At 33.5% G+C, this 19,199-nt stretch overlaps 2 protein-coding genes across 4 annotated transcripts in view; one reads left to right on the forward strand and one right to left on the reverse strand.

The window, feature by feature from the left end:
- The window catches only part of LOC119638910 (midnolin homolog), a 76,781-nt gene that overhangs the window by 20,475 nt on the left and 37,107 nt on the right, over window positions 1–19,199 (forward strand). The window lies entirely within an intron of this gene.
- Window positions 12,693–17,668, reverse strand: LOC119638923. Its single transcript, XM_038036039.1, has 4 exons — window positions 17,100–17,668; window positions 13,277–14,041; window positions 12,941–13,105; window positions 12,693–12,859 (listed from the first exon to the last, which is right to left on the reverse strand). The coding sequence occupies exons 2-4, from the start codon at window positions 13,429–13,431 to the stop codon at window positions 12,808–12,810; spliced, it is 372 nt and encodes a 123-aa protein (XP_037891967.1). The 5' UTR covers window positions 13,432–14,041; window positions 17,100–17,668; the 3' UTR covers window positions 12,693–12,807.

Below are 19,199 nucleotides of genomic sequence, written 5' to 3' on the forward strand. Positions count from 1 at the left end.
TATACACTCTCCCATACAATTGTATGTGAGGCAGAGGCGATTAATAAACACTCTACCGTATCTCGCCTAATATAGTTATTCATAATGTTTTGTAGTAAAATACCAAAAATTAAACTTTGTCTTCAAGTAAGAGCCTAATGTTCGTGGCAGTTCTTTCTTGGAGGGATGTCCACCCATTTTCGTCATAACGTACTAAAAATTAGATTTTGTTGCGGTGTCGTTCGAAAAATAGACTTACGTGCTAGGTATTATTCATAACTAAGTATTCATAGCTATTGTAAAGTGTATAAAAAAAAATTGAGAAAAAATGATAAGAAACAAATTCATGCGCAAAAAAAACTGAAAAGTCCGTAACCCGTATAGATTCGTGTTAGGAGTAAACATCGAAGCTGTTGCAGAATCATACAAAGATATCAGGAGTAAACTTAGATACGATATGGGCGCAAGCGCGCCTAGTAAGGAAAATTGGTGTAATAGATATTGAGGCTAAATTATAGTTAACATTAGATTCTTGCAAAAGACTCTGAACGGACTAAAAAGCTCATAGTTATATCTACATTGACTGAGTTTTATGAGAGCTCCCTGGGGGACCGGTTATGGACACATTGAACTCTATCTCACCAAGTAAAGTCAGCGAGTGAATAGCATCATTTTATTAATTTACCGGTGTACAGTATCAAATCTCCACATCTTCATCGACTTCAAGGCTATCTAAGTTTACTTTGAAACCGACGTGAAAAGTTGCTGGTACTTATAAACTGATAGGGTGGGGAGAAGTCTTTACGTTCTACTCTACATTCTACGAAATCTTAATCATTGCTTATTCGATAAACTTATTGAAAGATTTATTCTCCTCTCTGCATCTACAGATAGGAGCCTTGAAATCTTGATTGATTACGTTTCGAGGTATTCATGTTTCCCATTCTATTTATCAGTTTCTATTTTGCATAAAGGTTCTCTCATCAACGTTTGTCTTTTATTTATTATCCGTCTTTTTGAAAGGGATTTACTATCGTTTCCTTTGCAGTTCTCGTATTAAGCGGTCAATCGCTGTGGCTTTCATTGGAGTAGTAGACAGGATTTGAGAGAAAGTGGCTCGGGGCGCTGCGACGTGGCACGTCGCACAAAGTCGCACTTTATATACTGTATGACAAACTTGTGCAGATATTCACTTACGAGCTAAGGCCTTTTATAACGCAATTATTGCTTTTTCACCCAATCTTTCTACGCCTTTTGCCAAAGATCACCGAACTAAATATGCTGCAGACAAATAATATCTTTAGAGAAGTATCTTTTTATGGAATGTAGTAACGCTTCGTACGGTGTAGCTAGCTTTGCATTGAAATGCTGAAAAAGTTTTCATTATCAGTGTCATCATCATTCGTCATTATTATCAATATGATCATTTTAAAATCATTTTTTTTTTTTTTTTTTTTTTTTTTATTATTTAACAGCTAACGAAAATCTATTAGCGTACAATTAACGCAACTATTTATATGTCAACAACATGTTGTTTCGTTGCGATATTTATTAAAGCGAATAACAAGAAAGAGGACTTAATATGACGCAAATGATGAATTAATTTACAATTTTTCTATGATTTCATATTAAAATTCCCGCAAAACGTATTCAAAAGTATATTGCTTTTAGGTATGCGTTAGTTTTTAAATAGAATCAACAACAACAACAACTACTACTACTACTACTGCTGCTACAACAGCAGTACATCAGTTAGTAAACGTATAGCGATTATTGTTCAATAAAAAAAGAAAAAAAGCTATAAATAATTGAAATTTTATCGCAATAGAGACCACAATAACAACAACAATAAAAAAAGCATGAAATGTAAAACAAACAGATAGACGGACAGACAAGTAAAACGACAAAGAGTAGCAACTAAAGTGCAATAAAAATAATGCACTGTTGTTGATATTATGCTCACATAGATAGAGAGAAAGAAATAAAGAGAGAGAGAAAGAGAGAGAGAGAGTGTGACAATAAACGGGATATATATATATATATATATTTTTTTTTTTGAAAACCAAAAAGTTTTATTTTTCATTTAAATATAAATAAAATTCTCAGAGAATTGTGTCTTTGACTTGACGTCTCGACGCAAGATACAAGAGAACAGCAGCGATGACCAAAGAATTGGAGCGATCAAGTCCGCATTACAGTCATACACAATTTTGAAGTTAACGATCATCATCTATACGAATATGTTCATTATATGTGTTGGTAAATAAATGGAAATCTGACGGACGTTGCATTTTAAAAATTCCAACGAGATAAACACGTCGACTGCATTGATGTTTACAAATTCCCGATTGTGCTTACAGACGTTTTAATAGCGCCAGCAAAATTTTAGGCAAGCAACAAAAAGACGATACCTGGATCGCACCCACCAAGCTTTATTTTACTAATCGTGGCCGTCTCACGCCGACAATTTTCCTTATATGAATTTCTAAATATTCCAACCAATTTCACGACATTCCCTTGCAGGTTGGAAGGTTATACCCAAAAATTGGGAAGGTTATACCCAAAAAGGAATTGAAATATTTTGCTAAGAAAGTACTCGCGAAATTTCACAGTCTGCTGCGATTCTCTTTAGAATTCCAAAGGCAATAGCCGAACATGCTTAATTCAACTAGAATAACAAGTTGATCAAAAGCTTATATAGCTTGACGCGTACGCAGGCGTATTAAAACATTTTTGTACCCTTTGTGTGTTTGCTGTGTTGCTTCCTTTTTGTCGGATGGAAGGGAAGCTAGCAGATTAAAAATAGAGCGCGGTTTATTTAGGCGCTCACTGGTGTATTGTTGAAAACAACAATAGAAAAAATGCCAAAAAAATGGCAAGAGCGGAGTCTTTTCGATTCCCGCGAGCTGCTTTTAACTTAACGGACTCTGCGCCGCGCAAGGTAATTGATCCATATTGAAAGGAAAAAAAAATCCATTATTCCCCATATATACCCATATCTGAGGAATCATTTACTGGCTTCCAGAAGTATTGATTCTTGTGTGATCGGCTAATGTTTGAATGAAAGAATTTAATTTTTAACCAAAGAAAAAAATGTTTGCATTAACTAACTATCGAAAATGTCGTTTTAAAGATACTCCGAAAAATTCGAATAAAATTATGAAAATTGCTTTAGTTATGCCGCGTGCCATTTTTCACAATTGCGTTTCGAGGAAAACGCGTTTACAGTTTCAATAAGTGTTACAGACACTCACTTTTTAATGCAATACATTTTTGTTTTCATATTCAAAATCACCCTTCTGCCTTCCTCGACAATTTTTTGCTCGAAAGTGCCTTTTTGCAGAGACATAATCGCATATTGTAGACTTTGTCTACTGCTGCAAAGTGATCGGAGAAATATTAAGAAATTGTACAATTCTATAGCCGAAACTAGCAAACCTTCGTCCCTTCACCCCTTCACCCCTTCGCGATTACCTTATTAGTAGATGCATTAAAACCATCGGAATTGCTCAACCTCTCGTGTACCTACCTATTCAAGGCTAGCCCTGATGAAAACTTTACTAATATTTTTTTGTTATTTTCGAGCGGCGGGTTTGAAGAGCTGCAAGTCAATAGGCAAGACATTAGGCCGCAATTTCCCAGCAGCGATTTACTTGACAGTGGTGCTCTTATCGTAGCGCTTGGGAAAGAACTCGAACTTGCCAATGCAAAAATTTCTTGCAGTTAATGAATTTTTTTTCCACACACTCCAGAAGGTTCCAAGAAAAAGAAAAGTCTATTAAGTGATTTGATCTAAATCGAACGTAATTTCTTTCTGTTGAAAGTTTTAAATTTTTTTTTTTTTTTTTTTAAATTGTAGAAAATTGTTTTTGCATAGAAGTCAAAGTCAACTATATGTGTAGGCATAAATACGAAATTTTTGCTGTAATGATTCGGTGACAGGAGTAGATAGATACAGAGAGAGAGCGAAAGGAAAGGGAAAGAAGGAAAGAAGGGTGGTGTTAAAGAGAGATAAAAAGAGATAAAAGGAGACAAAGAGACAATTTGTGGCCAAACAAATGCTGATTTAAATTTGTATGCTATACAAACAGCAGAACGTACCAGAACGTTTACATATAGATATTTGTGGGATGTTAGTTTTTATGTATTTTTGTCTATATGATGCCGGAGAAACCTACGAAACATGCACATTGATTTAACAAAATGAACGAGTCGGGCATATTATCAAGCGTGCAATTTCAGTGCAGACATACAGGCGGGCAGAGCGAAACATCAACGCAACACAATTAAGCTTCATTAGAAAGAAAGCCTTAATCAAAACTGAAATAGTGTTTGATTTGGTTTAGTTGAATTGTGACAATGACATCTACAGAGTGCGTGCCGAGTGTTTGCGGTATAAGGATGGATAATTGAATGCATGTTCGGTTAGATGGATAGATGGATGATGTCGTCATTTTTATCAAATAATGTTCTTTCTATACTCTATTTCTATATCTTTTCTTTTTTTTTTAATTTTTTTTTTTATTTTTTATTTTTTTTGTTTTTGCACTGGAAAAATATCATGAGCATCATCATCATTATTAGCATTTCATCACATCATCGACAGCATTCAACTGGTACTACTACCAGTACAAGAGATCAATTTTGTACTGATTGCAAAACTACTGATTGCAAACTTCTGGCGCCAGTTATTAGTTATTAATAAGAACAAATACATGCATATAGAAGGCAGATATAAAACATTTAAGGCTTTGTTTTTTTTTTTTTTTTTTTTTTTTTTGTTTTGCTTTGTTTGCTTGTGTTTGTTTGATTTCATTCGATGTTTTGCAAATGTCAATCATTTTATATATTTTGAGTGTATATTTGTATATAAACACTCACATATACACACACACATACACTAGCATGCTGAAATGTTCACATAAATCTAAGTACAACAAAGCAATTACTAATTAAAGTGATCACAACCGACAATTACAATCAACAAATCGTTGAAATTATATATTAATGTAGAAAAACAACTATTTTTTATATATTTAAATAGACAAGCAGACAGACAAACACAGAGGCAAACAGATAGACAGATGAATAGACAAGGAGACATGCACACTTACTCAAACAGAGGAGAGAACAAAGAAAAATTTAACCCTATTTATTTTATTTTATATTTATTTAAACAAACAAACAAAGACTTATTTGCTTAATACACTGCAACATATATATATATATATATATATATATTATATATATATTATATATATATATATATATATATATATATATATATATATATATACATACATACATACACACACACACACACATACGCGCGCGCGCGCAAATAGATGCGATACATGGGCATATTGTTTATAACTATAATTTTCGTTAATTTATTTTTCAATTTTTAGCGTAAGGAAATTTTTCATATTTTCACATTCCGTTTTCATATAGTAGTTTCAACAAAGTATTTCAAAATGATTAATTCATCTATAATTAGTATGTAATTGCGAATAATTATTAAATAATTTTTCACATTTTACTAAAATTTTTGCATGAAAAATTTCTACAATTTTTCAGTTTTTAAGCATTAGTGTGCTTACAGTTAGTTCATTTATCATATTTCTAGATCAGTTTGTTCGTCCATATCTGCTTATTTAACATAGAATAGAAAATTATGAATGAAATCTGAACGCAATGCAACTTTTTTTTGTATAGCCATCATTGGATTCGTTTAAGAAGGAACGCCCCAAGACAAAAGCAAGAAAAGGAAAAGTGTTTTTTGTGTTTTTTTTTTTTTTTTTTTTTTTCAATTTCTTTTCGACGATAGGAAAAGCAATGGAACGATAATATTTGAGATGATTGCTAAGCATATGTTTAAGTACTAAAAAAAAATGATAATTTTTGAAAAATTTTAAAAATTGGCAATGCCGCAACCATTCGTACGACGCCATATTTAACTAAAGGTGCACCGCGGTCCACAATGTAACTGAAAAGAATCATTTAACCGATATGTCTATGCCTAGAGACATAGTCCATAGGGTTTTTCTTAGAAATATTGACTTTTGTGTGGCCGGCGAGCATTCCAATGGAAAAAGTTCAATTTTTGGCCCAACAAAACGCAATCTCTCGCCAATGATTACGGTTTAACGTTTAATTTAACAAAAACCTTCTTCTACGTCTGTCTCTGAAGAGCTTTATTTCAAAGAAACCGTAAAACTGTTCGATTGAAGGCAAGTGAAACATTCGACTTTGTCGAACCCTTTATGCCCACCACCGTTGCTTCCAATGTTCCTGCCAAATTTAAAGCTGATAGGTTTACATTTACGACAAGAAGAATGCTTAGCGCAGACATTACGCAGATCAAGAGGATACATAAGTTATGGTGTCTATGAACCTTCCTCCTGGGTGTTCTATAAAGGTCGTTTTTCACAAAATCGCTGTACGCGTTCGGTGATGTGTGTAAAACTGAAAAGTTTGTTGCAGTTATGCAGAATGTCGTTTGCAAAAACGATCTTTCTAGGCAATGATGTGCATAACTTTGAAATATGTTAGACAGAGGGACATATTTTTGGTTATAATGAATTTTTCTTTTCTTTTGTTTTTCTCCATCGGTCTGCAATTGCAGCACAGCGGCATTGCCTACTGCTTCTTTAAATATTTTGAGGCAGAACTTTAGTTCTTCGAAGACTATTTACTGGAAGTTGGTACCTTTACCGAAGCCACCGAAGATAGAATCGCACGCTTTATACTTAAAATGTTGCGAAGCGACGGAAAAACCCCTAGAAAATGTATAATCCTATTGGCGAATCCATAACCAACATCCAAAACTTCATCCCAAAGTACTAATTTCTCATTAGTGACGCTGGATGAGTTCGAATCGTTGTCAGAGTCAAATCTGTTCGACAGTCGTCTCAATGCAGCTCGAAATCGTTTTCTGTGAAAATGCTTCTTATTTCACATAAATAGTCTTAAAGAGCGTCTATTAGAGCATATTGGATAAGTCAGAAATCAACAAGTGGGGCATTAGGCTCTAATTTCCTAACAAATATCACAGATACTCCGTTCGGAACGTTGGAAGACCGGAATATATCCAAATTTTCAGAAAATTTTTTTTCGATATACCGTAGAACGTTCAAGGCATCTATTAAGCCAATAAAAAGAAGAAAAATAGTCCAGTGGGTTGACTCGCAATTTGAGGTTCAGATAATCTTTCTTATGGTTCAGTGTATTGAAATCGTGCATATTTTCTATATAGCTTTTAGAACGAAACCGACGAAAATAATAATTTGATCACTCAGACCGGACTCAAGGTCGTAATTGATTTTTTTGTAGTAAGGCGGTTTCCTTTCAAAAAGTATACTCGTACAGTATACGCGTTACATTGATATCAAAGGGATTGCAAAAAAAAAAAAAAAATAATAATTCGTTACCTCGTAGACTCCGTCATTGTCCATGTGCAAACGACTATACTGTAAATGGATTGTGCTCTGAGTGATAGGTGTGTGCACATATTTCCAACACGATCAGACAAACGAAAGTGCTCGAACTATCGATTGACAACATTCCTTGTTCCGGCCATCATATAGTATGTACATTTATACATGTATGCATTTGAATGCATAATATATTGTGTAGCCCGTGTAGCTAAAGAAATTCAGCACGGTTGAATATGTGTGGAAGTGGTCTAAATGTCGATTGGAGGTTTCCATTAGCGGCAGTCAAGCCGGCTAAATGAAAGCTTATCATCGTAATGAAAATGCTATTACTGGGAGGAGCTAAATTTACAAATAGGCCGAGAAAGGAGGATACGACGGTTCCTTTATATCGCGGTGTGCACTTCTCAATGCCCGAATTTTATGCGTAAGCAACATGAAATGTGAAACACAAAGATATGCTATCGTTTTTTGGGAATTATTATTTCTTTATTTACACTGTTTTTGTAGAAATTAAAAAAAAAAAAAAAGGCTTAAGAGAATTTTGCTTTTAATCTTACACTTAATTAAAATTGTTTTAAAAGCTAGTATATATGCGCGCGCGCGCGTATATGTGCGTATGTGTTTAGGCATTTTTTCAATGATTTTTCTTCTAATCATTCAAATCCATTCGTTCATCAAGGCAATAGCTAAGTGAGAGTGTTTTTAACGCGTTTACCCGCAGCAAGCTGACTATAAGGGTTGTATAGACATTTATATGTAAATGAACGCATTCAGCCAGATGATAGCATGGTCTCGAGCATGCAAGTCAAAATAATGTAGAAAGCAAAACATTTTCAAAATTTTCAATATTTCTTGTTCCATAAAGAGTAACACCCACCCACTCGACTAAACCAATGAAGCGCCCTTAGTCATTAACGAAAACATAGACTTTTTAAATTATATATAAAAGAAGAAGACTATGTATGAATGACATAAAAAATAAAAAAGTAAAAAAAAAAAAAAAAAAAAAAAAATTAGACAGCAGGGTAGGTAGTTAATTCCAGACGTAAATGTGTACAAGTGGTGAAAATGAGTGAAGCCATAGCAGCAGCAGCAGCAGCAGCATTAACATCCCTATAGAAATAATGTAATTTTATAATATTGCTTGGCTTCTATGATCGACTTGGGTGTTTTCTTCTTTTTTTTTTTTTTCATACATATATTGTAATCTGTGTGTTTAGTTATATGTAAAAGCATAAACCAGCCAACATTAAAAACTCCGATAATCGTTAATTTTAAAACACTTCATTTATACACACACACACACGCACATACGCACCAACTCATACCCACACCTACATATGCACATATATATATATCTATATATATATTCCCATTCTTATACGATGCTAATGACAAATGAAGATAACATAGAAGATTTTATATAACGTGAAGAGAGAACCTTATCTTAGCAGCGAAACAATCAAATTGTTACTGTTACTCAATTGTTTTCCATATTGTTGTCGTTAGTTTAACAAGAAAATCATGTTATGGCTAGTTTTGCTTGTAAAACTTGGCTTTGTTTTGTTTTATTTTTATATATTTTCCAAGCCAGTCGGACAACTCGGATGAGTTAAACAAAACTCCCCAATGTGAATCGCGTACTTTCTTTTCCTCTGCTTTAACAGCAGTTCGCTTTATCCATTTTTTTATTACTTCCCTCTATCGTGTATTCATTCAAAATTTTCGTTATTATTATTATTATAGAAAAACAAGAAACGATGAGAACTGGTGAAAAACAATTTATGAAAAGATAAGTAGCGCAACCCAGTTTCCCTATCATATATACATGCATATATAAACATATTGCATATGTAATTTAGGTAACATTCTCGCATAGGTAAGAGTGCATTGATGTTATCGAATGTTTATTTATCTATCTGTTATGTTCGTGATTGTTGCGTTCGCCTCGCATTATTATCGTAATTAATAAGGTGGTAACGACGTCATCTGCAGGTGAGCAAAGTGATCATCAGGACATCTTTACACTGTGGATGTTACAAGTACGATCTTTACAACCACTACTACTACTACTACTACTACTACTACTACTACTACTACTACTATCACCACTATTACTACCACTATTACTATCGCTAGCACGTTCTCAAGATTGTAATCAGGGTGGCACTTTGAGCCTTTGTATGTATTGCAGGACATGTAGGGTTTCCGGAGTTGTCGGCAAATTGACCTTTTTTTTTGAAAGCAAATTTATTTATTCAACAAGATCATTGCGTTTTAATTTGATTGGCAAAGGAACGGCGGCGCACATACGAACATAAACTGCATTATAATTCAGATTTTCGAGTCTAACAGCATTCGGTTAAGTAATGAAAAACTTCATTGATTTTTGAATTGAATATTAATGCAGCAATGAAGTTAGCGAGGATACTTGCATTCCAAACAATGCTAATGTGTTCGATTGGTCGCTATTTAGGATGAACGATTGTTTACCTTGATCGATCTGTAGAATTATATGTTATATAAAAGATTTCTACGATTCACTTTTTCGAGTTGTAAGCTAAATCCGATGCGACCCGACTAACTATGTACACACGAAGTTCTATTGGATGAACATTGGCTGAAAGCGAACGAGTTGGTGTACTTTGTAGACGTTTTAAAAACAAATATATGTACCGCGTATTGGGCACGGGAACGCTGCACGCAAGAAAAGTGCCACGTTTATTCGCAAGCGAACTAAAGTAGCTTCGCGGGGCCGTTTTAGTATTTGGTGAGTTGTTGCGTCGATTCATAATCGAGGATGAAGCATACGTTCGTTATTTCTCAAGCAACAATTAAGACAATGAACTGAAAGGGGAGTGTCGACACCAGAGCAGTTGACAACAGGTCCATTTGCTCGCCAGGGTCACGGCATCAGTAGTCTGGGGATGCGCGTAAAATATTTTAAAAATAAGAAAAAAGATAAAATAAAAAATTAAAAATGGAAAAGATAAATGTTGTTTCATCAGCAAATTGCATCAGTTCGTACATCCGTTGTCGCCAATTTCAAAATCAAAATGCGAAGACTTCTTCACGCAACCCATCAGCCAGATATAACCCGTTTGAATTGCATTCCCCCGACAATTCTCACTATAAACCACCATGAATGAAGCTACCGGGCATCATTAGGAAAACTGCATCAACCCAGAACAAGATTGCGTTCATGAATAAAAATATTTTCTCCTACATTTTGTGGGTTTTCTTCAGTCAGGTCGATTACAACTATATTTGTATGTAGAATTTTGAATATTTAGATTTACATATGTTCATAAAGCAAATACAAATTATTTAAAAAAAAAAATCACGCCTATCATTACCAAAGACGATAGGTTTGTCAGATTGCAAAGTAATGTTTTTGATGGTCTAAGACGCTTAAAAGGGTTAAGGTCGGAATCTGCATTCTTCGGTGTTGTGACTAAGACAATAGTTATATAGGAAATCCAAATAGAGATCTTGCAAAGCGATTGGGTTTCTCTCTGACCCTTTTCGAAATGAAAAAAAAGGTTTTTAAAGAGCAAGAGCACTTGAGTAAGGGAAGAAATTTTCGTCGAAAGCTTCTTCATCTTCTAAAAGTTTACACATATTAATGAATAAATTTCAAACGTATTTTAACTGTCCTACGATCATTTTGTAACGTATAATGAACATTATTGTCCATACTTGCACTTAAAGTAACGTAACAATATATGGACCGAATGTAATTTGTGTGATAATATTCTGTGTTTCGCTTGCTTCCATCATTTAGCAGTGCTTATATAATAGATTACAAGAATAAATACACGAGAAAGCAGAAGACATGGGGCGCAGATTTAGATTCAGCAACGCTCTGCAGTAGGATGGATATTACAGCATTTCCATGACACATGTGTCTGCGTTATGAAGCGTATAGACGACGTGTTCTACATAAATGTGGTAACGTAACATGTATACGTCGATTGTAATTTATTCTGCCCCCGCAAACTCTTTTCTCTTTCATATACAATTTATTACGTTCTTTAGGCATAACATTACGTGACATAACATGTATATGCCTACAGATGTATACCCATGCATTTATATACAATTCATATACGTACATAAACTTGCCTACAATGGATGCTGTGTATACGTATATAAAAAGAGCGAGGCACAAGAGTAAAATGGACAGTTAATTTTATATGCTATTTATATATACAGAACGTTATGCTTGCTTCGGCTTAGAGGGAGGAGACACTATTTACAATGATTAATATTCTCCATTCGCTTTCATATAAACGTATAAATATGTATATAAATATTGTCAATAAATATGAAAGAAAGGAGGAAAGGGTTCTTATTGTACAACTATGGCCTTTAGAAGAGTCATCGATTAGATGCTTTCCGAATTTACTGAGCACCTGGCCTTTATTTCTCGCATATAAAATATATATAAAAAAAACAAAAAAAAAAAAAAAAAAACACCTTCGTGTCCTCTGTCGTACGTTCATAGGAAGATGATTACTGAACTCTAGTTAATTCCAGCCAAAATATTCGTGCTGACAACGTTAACGTATGTATGTATGTATGTATGTATGTATGCCTTATACCATACTTTCGAAATCATTCATTTCCATTTTCATACACGAGATGAGTTTTTCTGCCATTTACAAACAAATATATTGTTGCTGCTACGAAAGCGACTTTTCATTGTGTATGACTCGTGGCTTTATATTTACGTTGCTTTGTGTGCCGTGAAGACAGATATGGCCATACATAGAAAGAAGTTACATACATGTACATATATACTATGTAGACATTTAAACTTAGGCAGTGTGTCTAATACTTTATATATATATATATATATATATATATATATATATATACAGGGATATACATATGCTTCCTTGTACCTCCTGCATGCCCCGTTACGTTATATTCTCGTTTATTTCCACTGTCAATGAAATTTTTCGCATCCTTTCCGGATATAGCATGTGAGTGGTAAAGAGAATGAAACAAAAAAAAAAGATACAGATGAAATCCCTATCGAACTGGGAGTTCATTTGGTAGCTACCAAGTGCGAAAGCTTTTACAATGGTGGTGGAATTTTCTATATACATATGTTTATGTATCAACGTATATGAATATTTATATATGATTGTGTATGTATATGCGCTTTTATATGGCATTTACTCATATTGATCTTATTGTTGTTGGGTTCTTTCTATTCCATTTTATTCATTACCATTATCATTTATTCATTTTAAAGTTGATTTTCATCTCTTTTTTTATATCCATCGCGTGGAGACACTTTCTCTTTAATCCCATTTTACACGTTTCTCGCAGTGAAATTATGCGCGACGTTAACGTACGTTGGCTAACAGTGAATGCCTTGCGTCTATATTCTCTTCCTTCCTCGGTTTAAGTTACCCATTGTGTGTCGAGCTGGCCTATCAAAAGTAATTTCATTTTAGATAATCAAACATTAATGTCAATCTTCATGCTGTCAATTACTTGTAATGTCTACTCACTCGTTAGCCTTGAAGTTGCGATAAAATTGATATAAGCAAAATATGCGATTAATGCTTGACAAAGTTCTTCGTTTTTTTATTGCAGATATTTTAATAGATCTTAAAGATCTCATAGCCCAACTGTTGCGATATTTACGCATATTCCATAACACACACATGTTCGAGCTAATCGCGTATTCGTAAATAAATAACAATAACAATAATAATAATAATAAATAAATCAAAAAAAAAAAAACTGTCAGATAAAAAGCAGTTTATTGCGGATCCTCTTACAACTCAAAAGAGCATAGGAGCGTTCCATTTCATAATTAGATCATAAAGTTTGTGAACACTTACCGTCTGCAACGAAGATGAGCATAATTTAGATGAATAGGAATAGGAGTATGTTGAAGTCGACATAAGACATAATTTCCCTTTCGCACTTCATCGTAACGTGAAATGTTTGTCATCATTCCGACGAGGCACAAAGGTGCCTTTAACCCGCATCGCATCTTCAAAATCTTTTCACTCAACGTTTTAAAGTTAATTGTAAACAAATCACTTTCGAATTTTATTTTCTTCAAATATATTACATAAAAATTGTACGAGTTTATGCGGGCTTGTGTTCTCTACCCTCTATGACAATCGGTATGGGAAAAAGTGTGGTTCTTGTTTTCGACTACGATTTTATTCGTTTTCGCAAATTGCTGTCGTATGTTGTAGCGCTCTCTTTGTCAATAGTTTCAGCAATCGTTTCACATATGCGTCATTATGCCTCAGATTGGAATTTCGGAAATTCCGATAGCGAATTTTCCCTTTTTAACCGCTTTTTTCGAAACGTTTGGAATTACACTGAAACTATCAAAACTGCAATTACTTATTACTAAGCATATTGAAGGACATTTTGACTTTTCACGCACATATATATAAATCAATACTCTTCCAGGTTCTGCATGCCTCATATTCATATGTCTTATGACAGGATATCAAGATTGTGCTTCTATCGAATTAAAACGCAAATTACAGTATGTTGTTAAATTGCTTTAAAATTCCCGTTCTCGGTCTTACCTGATTTCTCTTATATTCCTTAAATTACAGCCGTGCCATGGATTGTGATCAGCGCTATGTTATTAAAAATATTGCTTTTTCTGTATTTTCGGGTATTTGCATGAAAAGCAATTCGCAATTTACGATCAGAATAAAAGAAAATTAAGACTACATTCGGCTTGGGCCGAATTTCGCATACATTCACTGCATTTATTTATTGTCATAATTGTTAAGAATAATTAACTTACCACGCCGCGACATCGTTCACCATAATTAATTTAGGATTAATCCAATTAACTTTTCAGCTTCTTATCTTCGAGTCCTTTTAGTTGACACCCATATCGATGGTATTGTTAACAAAAAATTAGTTTGCGGTATCCGCCACATTTATTTCAGATTAAAACCCTTTTCAAGCTTACAATACATCTTCATTTGAGGAATGTGGGGAATAATTTTAAACATTCAGTCTTGTTTACTTTATGATTAATAAGCACAAAATCTCAAAAAAAGTAGAAGAAAAGAAAATTTAATCATTTGTTGTAAGTTTATGTGGACAGGAGGGATTTTCTTCCATTTTCGCTCACCAATAGAAGAGTTTTTCGTAAAGTAATTGTGGAAAATTCATTTTCGCAACCAGGAGTGTGTCAACAACACGCACCATACAGACGGACGGACGCGATTTAATCAATCCAGAATTTCATGCTCAGCAAGAATACCTGTCTCAGAAGCTTTCTTTTCAGAGTTGTGCAAACATTATAAAAAATTTCATTAAGTTGCTGCAAACTTGATTTTCTGAAACCACTAACGACGGTTTTTCTCATTAAGTGATTTAGCCGTTTCACACCAAATAATTAAAAGAAAGCTTCTGGTATTCTTTTATGTTGCACATGTTTTACTATTGCAGATACTTGGGGTAAGTCTTCGAACATATGCCCATCCACATCTACAAAATGTAACAATTTTCTTGTAATTGAGTTCAAAGAACTCTTTGATATTCTTAAAAATGGTCAATCTAAGGCGATCCTAGTTTTCTTCTTGTTTCAATTTGAAACATTTACGCATTTAGAACTCAATCCTGAAGGTATCGAAACTGCTACTGGTAACCTTTTCCGAATGTAAAAGCGACATTCCCTTGTTCCAGCCTTCTTTTCTTTTATCGTTATATACAGAATTGTTCTCGTTAATAACATACATACATATATGCCCTCTCTCTATCTCTATTTCCCTCGTGTTTTCACTTCCTGTTTCTCTTTTAGAAATTATGATAAATAGATTAATAAATACTACAACAAATCAAAACATCCCAAGTTTTCTTCTTTTTTCTTCTGCATACGTCCATTTATATGTTATTACATTGATATAATACAACACATGCTTACACATTTACAATATAAGCAAAAAAAAGAATGTTGTGGTGAGTGGGACGCAGCTCTCCATTAAATACGCTGCACCATTTCGCTTAATACACAATCATTTGTATGACGACTTTTCAAAATAAGATGCTACGTGGGAAGTAGCCGAAAATGAGATCCGGTCGTCCGAACAATTTTCAATGGTGTTCGTCGTTGGGCCAAAACACGTCGTTGCATCAAATTTCATCAAAATATCATAAAAATCGCTGCCTGTAGACTAAACACAAGAATACAAGAATGACAGACGGACATAGGAAGAGATGAGCTTAAACCAAATCAGAAACTGATTCCGAACCGATCGATATAATAAACTTAGGGTCTAACGCAAAACCTTCTGGTCGCCGCAAGTATGCACAATCTTAATATACCCATGTCCTACCACAAGTAATGTAGGGTATAAAAGTGAAGTTTATATATTTCTGGGTAAAAATATAAAAGCAACTTAATGCTCGCACTAATATTATTCGTTAGCTTTGTTTTGTTTTCCACAAAAATATATATACTTGCACATGCCTTCCCAAGTGATTTTTGAAATAAATCTTATAAATTCTTATACAGGAGAAGGATGAACATTGTTTGAATCGAATCCAAGTAAAGGAATGAAGGGAAGGAGAATATCCCTACGCATTGAGTATGAAAGTCTTCATTGGTTTTGCAAAAGCTAACCAGACATTTTTGGGACAAATAAAATATGGACAGTGCATGTTAGTAATAGAAAGTGAAAAAAATTTTTAAAATCACCGGAGGAGTGGTGTGAATTGCTATTTATATAAAGTATAACAAATCGGTCAATTTACGGAACTGGCACATAGATGATGCCATCTCAAGAGAAAAAATTTTTTCCGAAAGTGCCAAACCGTCAAGTCCTACACGCCTACACGCATAGGCCTTAAATTTTTCGAATTTTTTTTCCATTTTAGTGGCTTTAATCTCTTCTAGCATATTTCAGAATATCGTAAAGCAAAATTATAACGTGGAAGATTTTATCTCCACACATTATGCGCTTTTCATCAACTATCTCGAAAGGGACATGCCTGAATGAAAAAAAAAAAAAAAAAAAAAAAAAAAAACTAAAAACGTCCTAATGATTTATATCCAGCATAATATTTCAGACATTTTCCGAAAGTATTGATGTTCATTGGAAAGAGCGTTTCCAAACAAAAGAATCTTAACGGGCCTTCATCGCTCTCAAACTCTCAGTAGCTCTGCTTAGAAATTAAATAAATTAAAATAAGTGAACAATTCGAGTGCGAGCATCTACCAAAAAAATCTTCGAGTACATTAACATGAAAAGGTAGTTTTTATGGAATTACGGGCTCATCAAATAATTTCCAAAATTTTCTTTCTACTCATTCGTATTTTTCAACGTCTCAAACGATTCAAAATAACATTTCCCATGGAAATAGCGTGTAGGCTTTTTCGATAACTTCGTTGGCAAAATGTTGCTCGTTTGTTAGTCGAAAGTTGAACTTTCCCTTTCAAAAATACGGCTTCCAATTGCACGAAAATTAAAATTCCATAGACGTTTCTACCTGCAGATATACAGATTAAATGATGATGCATTTTGTTTTTAGTTTTAAATGCAGAGCTCCTTAAATTAAAGCTGCCTTACGAGCACGCGCATTCATGCGGTGTTACCATTTTTTGCATTTTTTCATTGCCTACTTAGATATATGTATATCCGCAATAAATTTCTTAAATATCGTTATTTGATTACTTACCTTCTATTCCAGTCAGATAGTGGATTGTGTCTCTCCTTAAAAATGTAATGTACAGTTAGTTCTCATTTTCATCGCTTTTACGTTTAGTGGCCACTCTCTTCCAGCGCTCTTTTTGCCTCGGCCAAGAGATGTTTCGTATTCTTTTATCAGACAATAAATCAGCTGTTGTTACGGTCGACTTTATCGTCGAAGACGATTTAACCCTTTTCGCCTTTTCTTTGTTTGACAACACTGTGCGTGTGGTTAATTGTGTACAAGGCATAAATGTTTCTGTAAGTTGCGTGCCCAGTATTTTAACGACGCAGCTCAGTTGACTTTGACCATAGCTGCGCTGTTACTTAACCTTAACCACACGTGTGTACATCACATACGAACACATGCAGACATAATTTTATTTATAAGTATTTAAATGTTTTATTTGTACTTGCTTTTATCAAAAAAATTCGAAAAACTAGTTTTTTTTTCTTTTTTTTTTTTTAACTTTAATGTTTAGCACTAACATGTTCGTGTACTTTCTTCTTACATATATATATATATATAATGAAAGAGTGGGATGGAGAAAAGTAAAGAAAAAGTAAAATTTTACATTACGTTACATTAAGTTGATATTTCTATATATATATATATATATATATGAACGTAGACGTAAGTGAACTTTCATTTTTATAAACTAAGCATTTTTCTTTTTTGTGTTAAGCAGCTCACAATGAAAAATATTTAAACTTTATTAACACAGATGTGAATTACGTCTGTTTATGAGAAAATGTTTTACAAAAATATCAATAAGTGGGTTTTATTTTGAATTAAAAAAAAAAAACATTTTTTTTTTAAACCATATGTTCAGGAAGTTGGTGACGATCAATTTGTATATAAACACGCACGCATACGTTTATATGTATCTACATACATAATTATTTGTACTTTGCTTATGCTCTTCTGCTTTAAAAAAGTGACGCCATGTTTTTTTGTATTATCATATAGAAGAAGTCATAAGAAAATGAAAAGAAAAAAATAAATAAATAAATAAAAATAAAATAAATAAATAAATAAATAAACGAAAAAATAAAATTGTTCAGGTTTTTTCGGTTAGCTCAGTTGCTCTAAACATGAAACTAATAAAAGAGATAATATGCTGCTTTATTACTCTCTTCACCATTCAACAATGTGTTATGTTTTGGTTTTCTCTTCGAAAGACAAAAAACAACAACAACAACAACAACAACAACAACAACAACATGAGTACTAACACTTTACCTCTGCTCGACATAGCTGCTCTCTGCTGCTAGCTATAATTCGTTGATGGCTGCATAAGCCAGTCGCTAACTTAAGCAGCGCTAGCAGCGACCATATTTTTTGTTTTTTTATTTATTTATTTCTTTATTTATATATATATATATATATATATTTTTTTTAATATTTACGATGACGTTTGATGCAACTATGCCTCGTTTAATTACATACAACTATTGGTACATACGTATTTAGTCGGTTTTGTTGTCTGCAGCTTTGATCTACTTACAACATTAACGTCTGGATGCCTTTTACGTACATATCTACACAGTTGTATTTATACAAATACACATTCACATGTGATATCTTAAGTTGAGGCAAACTATGGGCTTGGTTACCAAGGCATAAAGGAATGCTAGAAACTCTGTCATTTTGCGTTGATGCTCTTCATATCTGCAAGCAACTGAGGGGATGCTGTAATATTAACCAACAATCATTGCCAAACTCCTTTGTTATCATCATCATCATCATCATCATCATCGTCGTCATCAACATCATATATCATGTCTACAGATTATGCCCTTATATATTTATATATATATATATATATATATATGTATGCATATATACATATGCGGATTACATAATGTAAAAGAAATTCTCTATAAACACACGCATATCGAGTGTTGATAATACATTGCTTTTTTTTTCCCATCAGCAAATCTTGTTGTGTGTTTGTTGTACATAGTAGCGCTTTTTTACACCAAAGCCAATCTAGTCGATGAATTCCATTACATTAGGTACCTTGTAAGTAGGAATAGGCGTGATGAGGGAAGCTTTGCCTTGTTAAACTCATATATATATAGAGAT

Source organism: Glossina fuscipes, unplaced genomic scaffold (genome assembly GCF_014805625.2).
Source record: "Glossina fuscipes isolate IAEA_lab_2018 unplaced genomic scaffold, Yale_Gfus_2 0, whole genome shotgun sequence".
NCBI classification, from domain to species: Eukaryota; Metazoa; Arthropoda; class Insecta; order Diptera; family Glossinidae; genus Glossina; species Glossina fuscipes.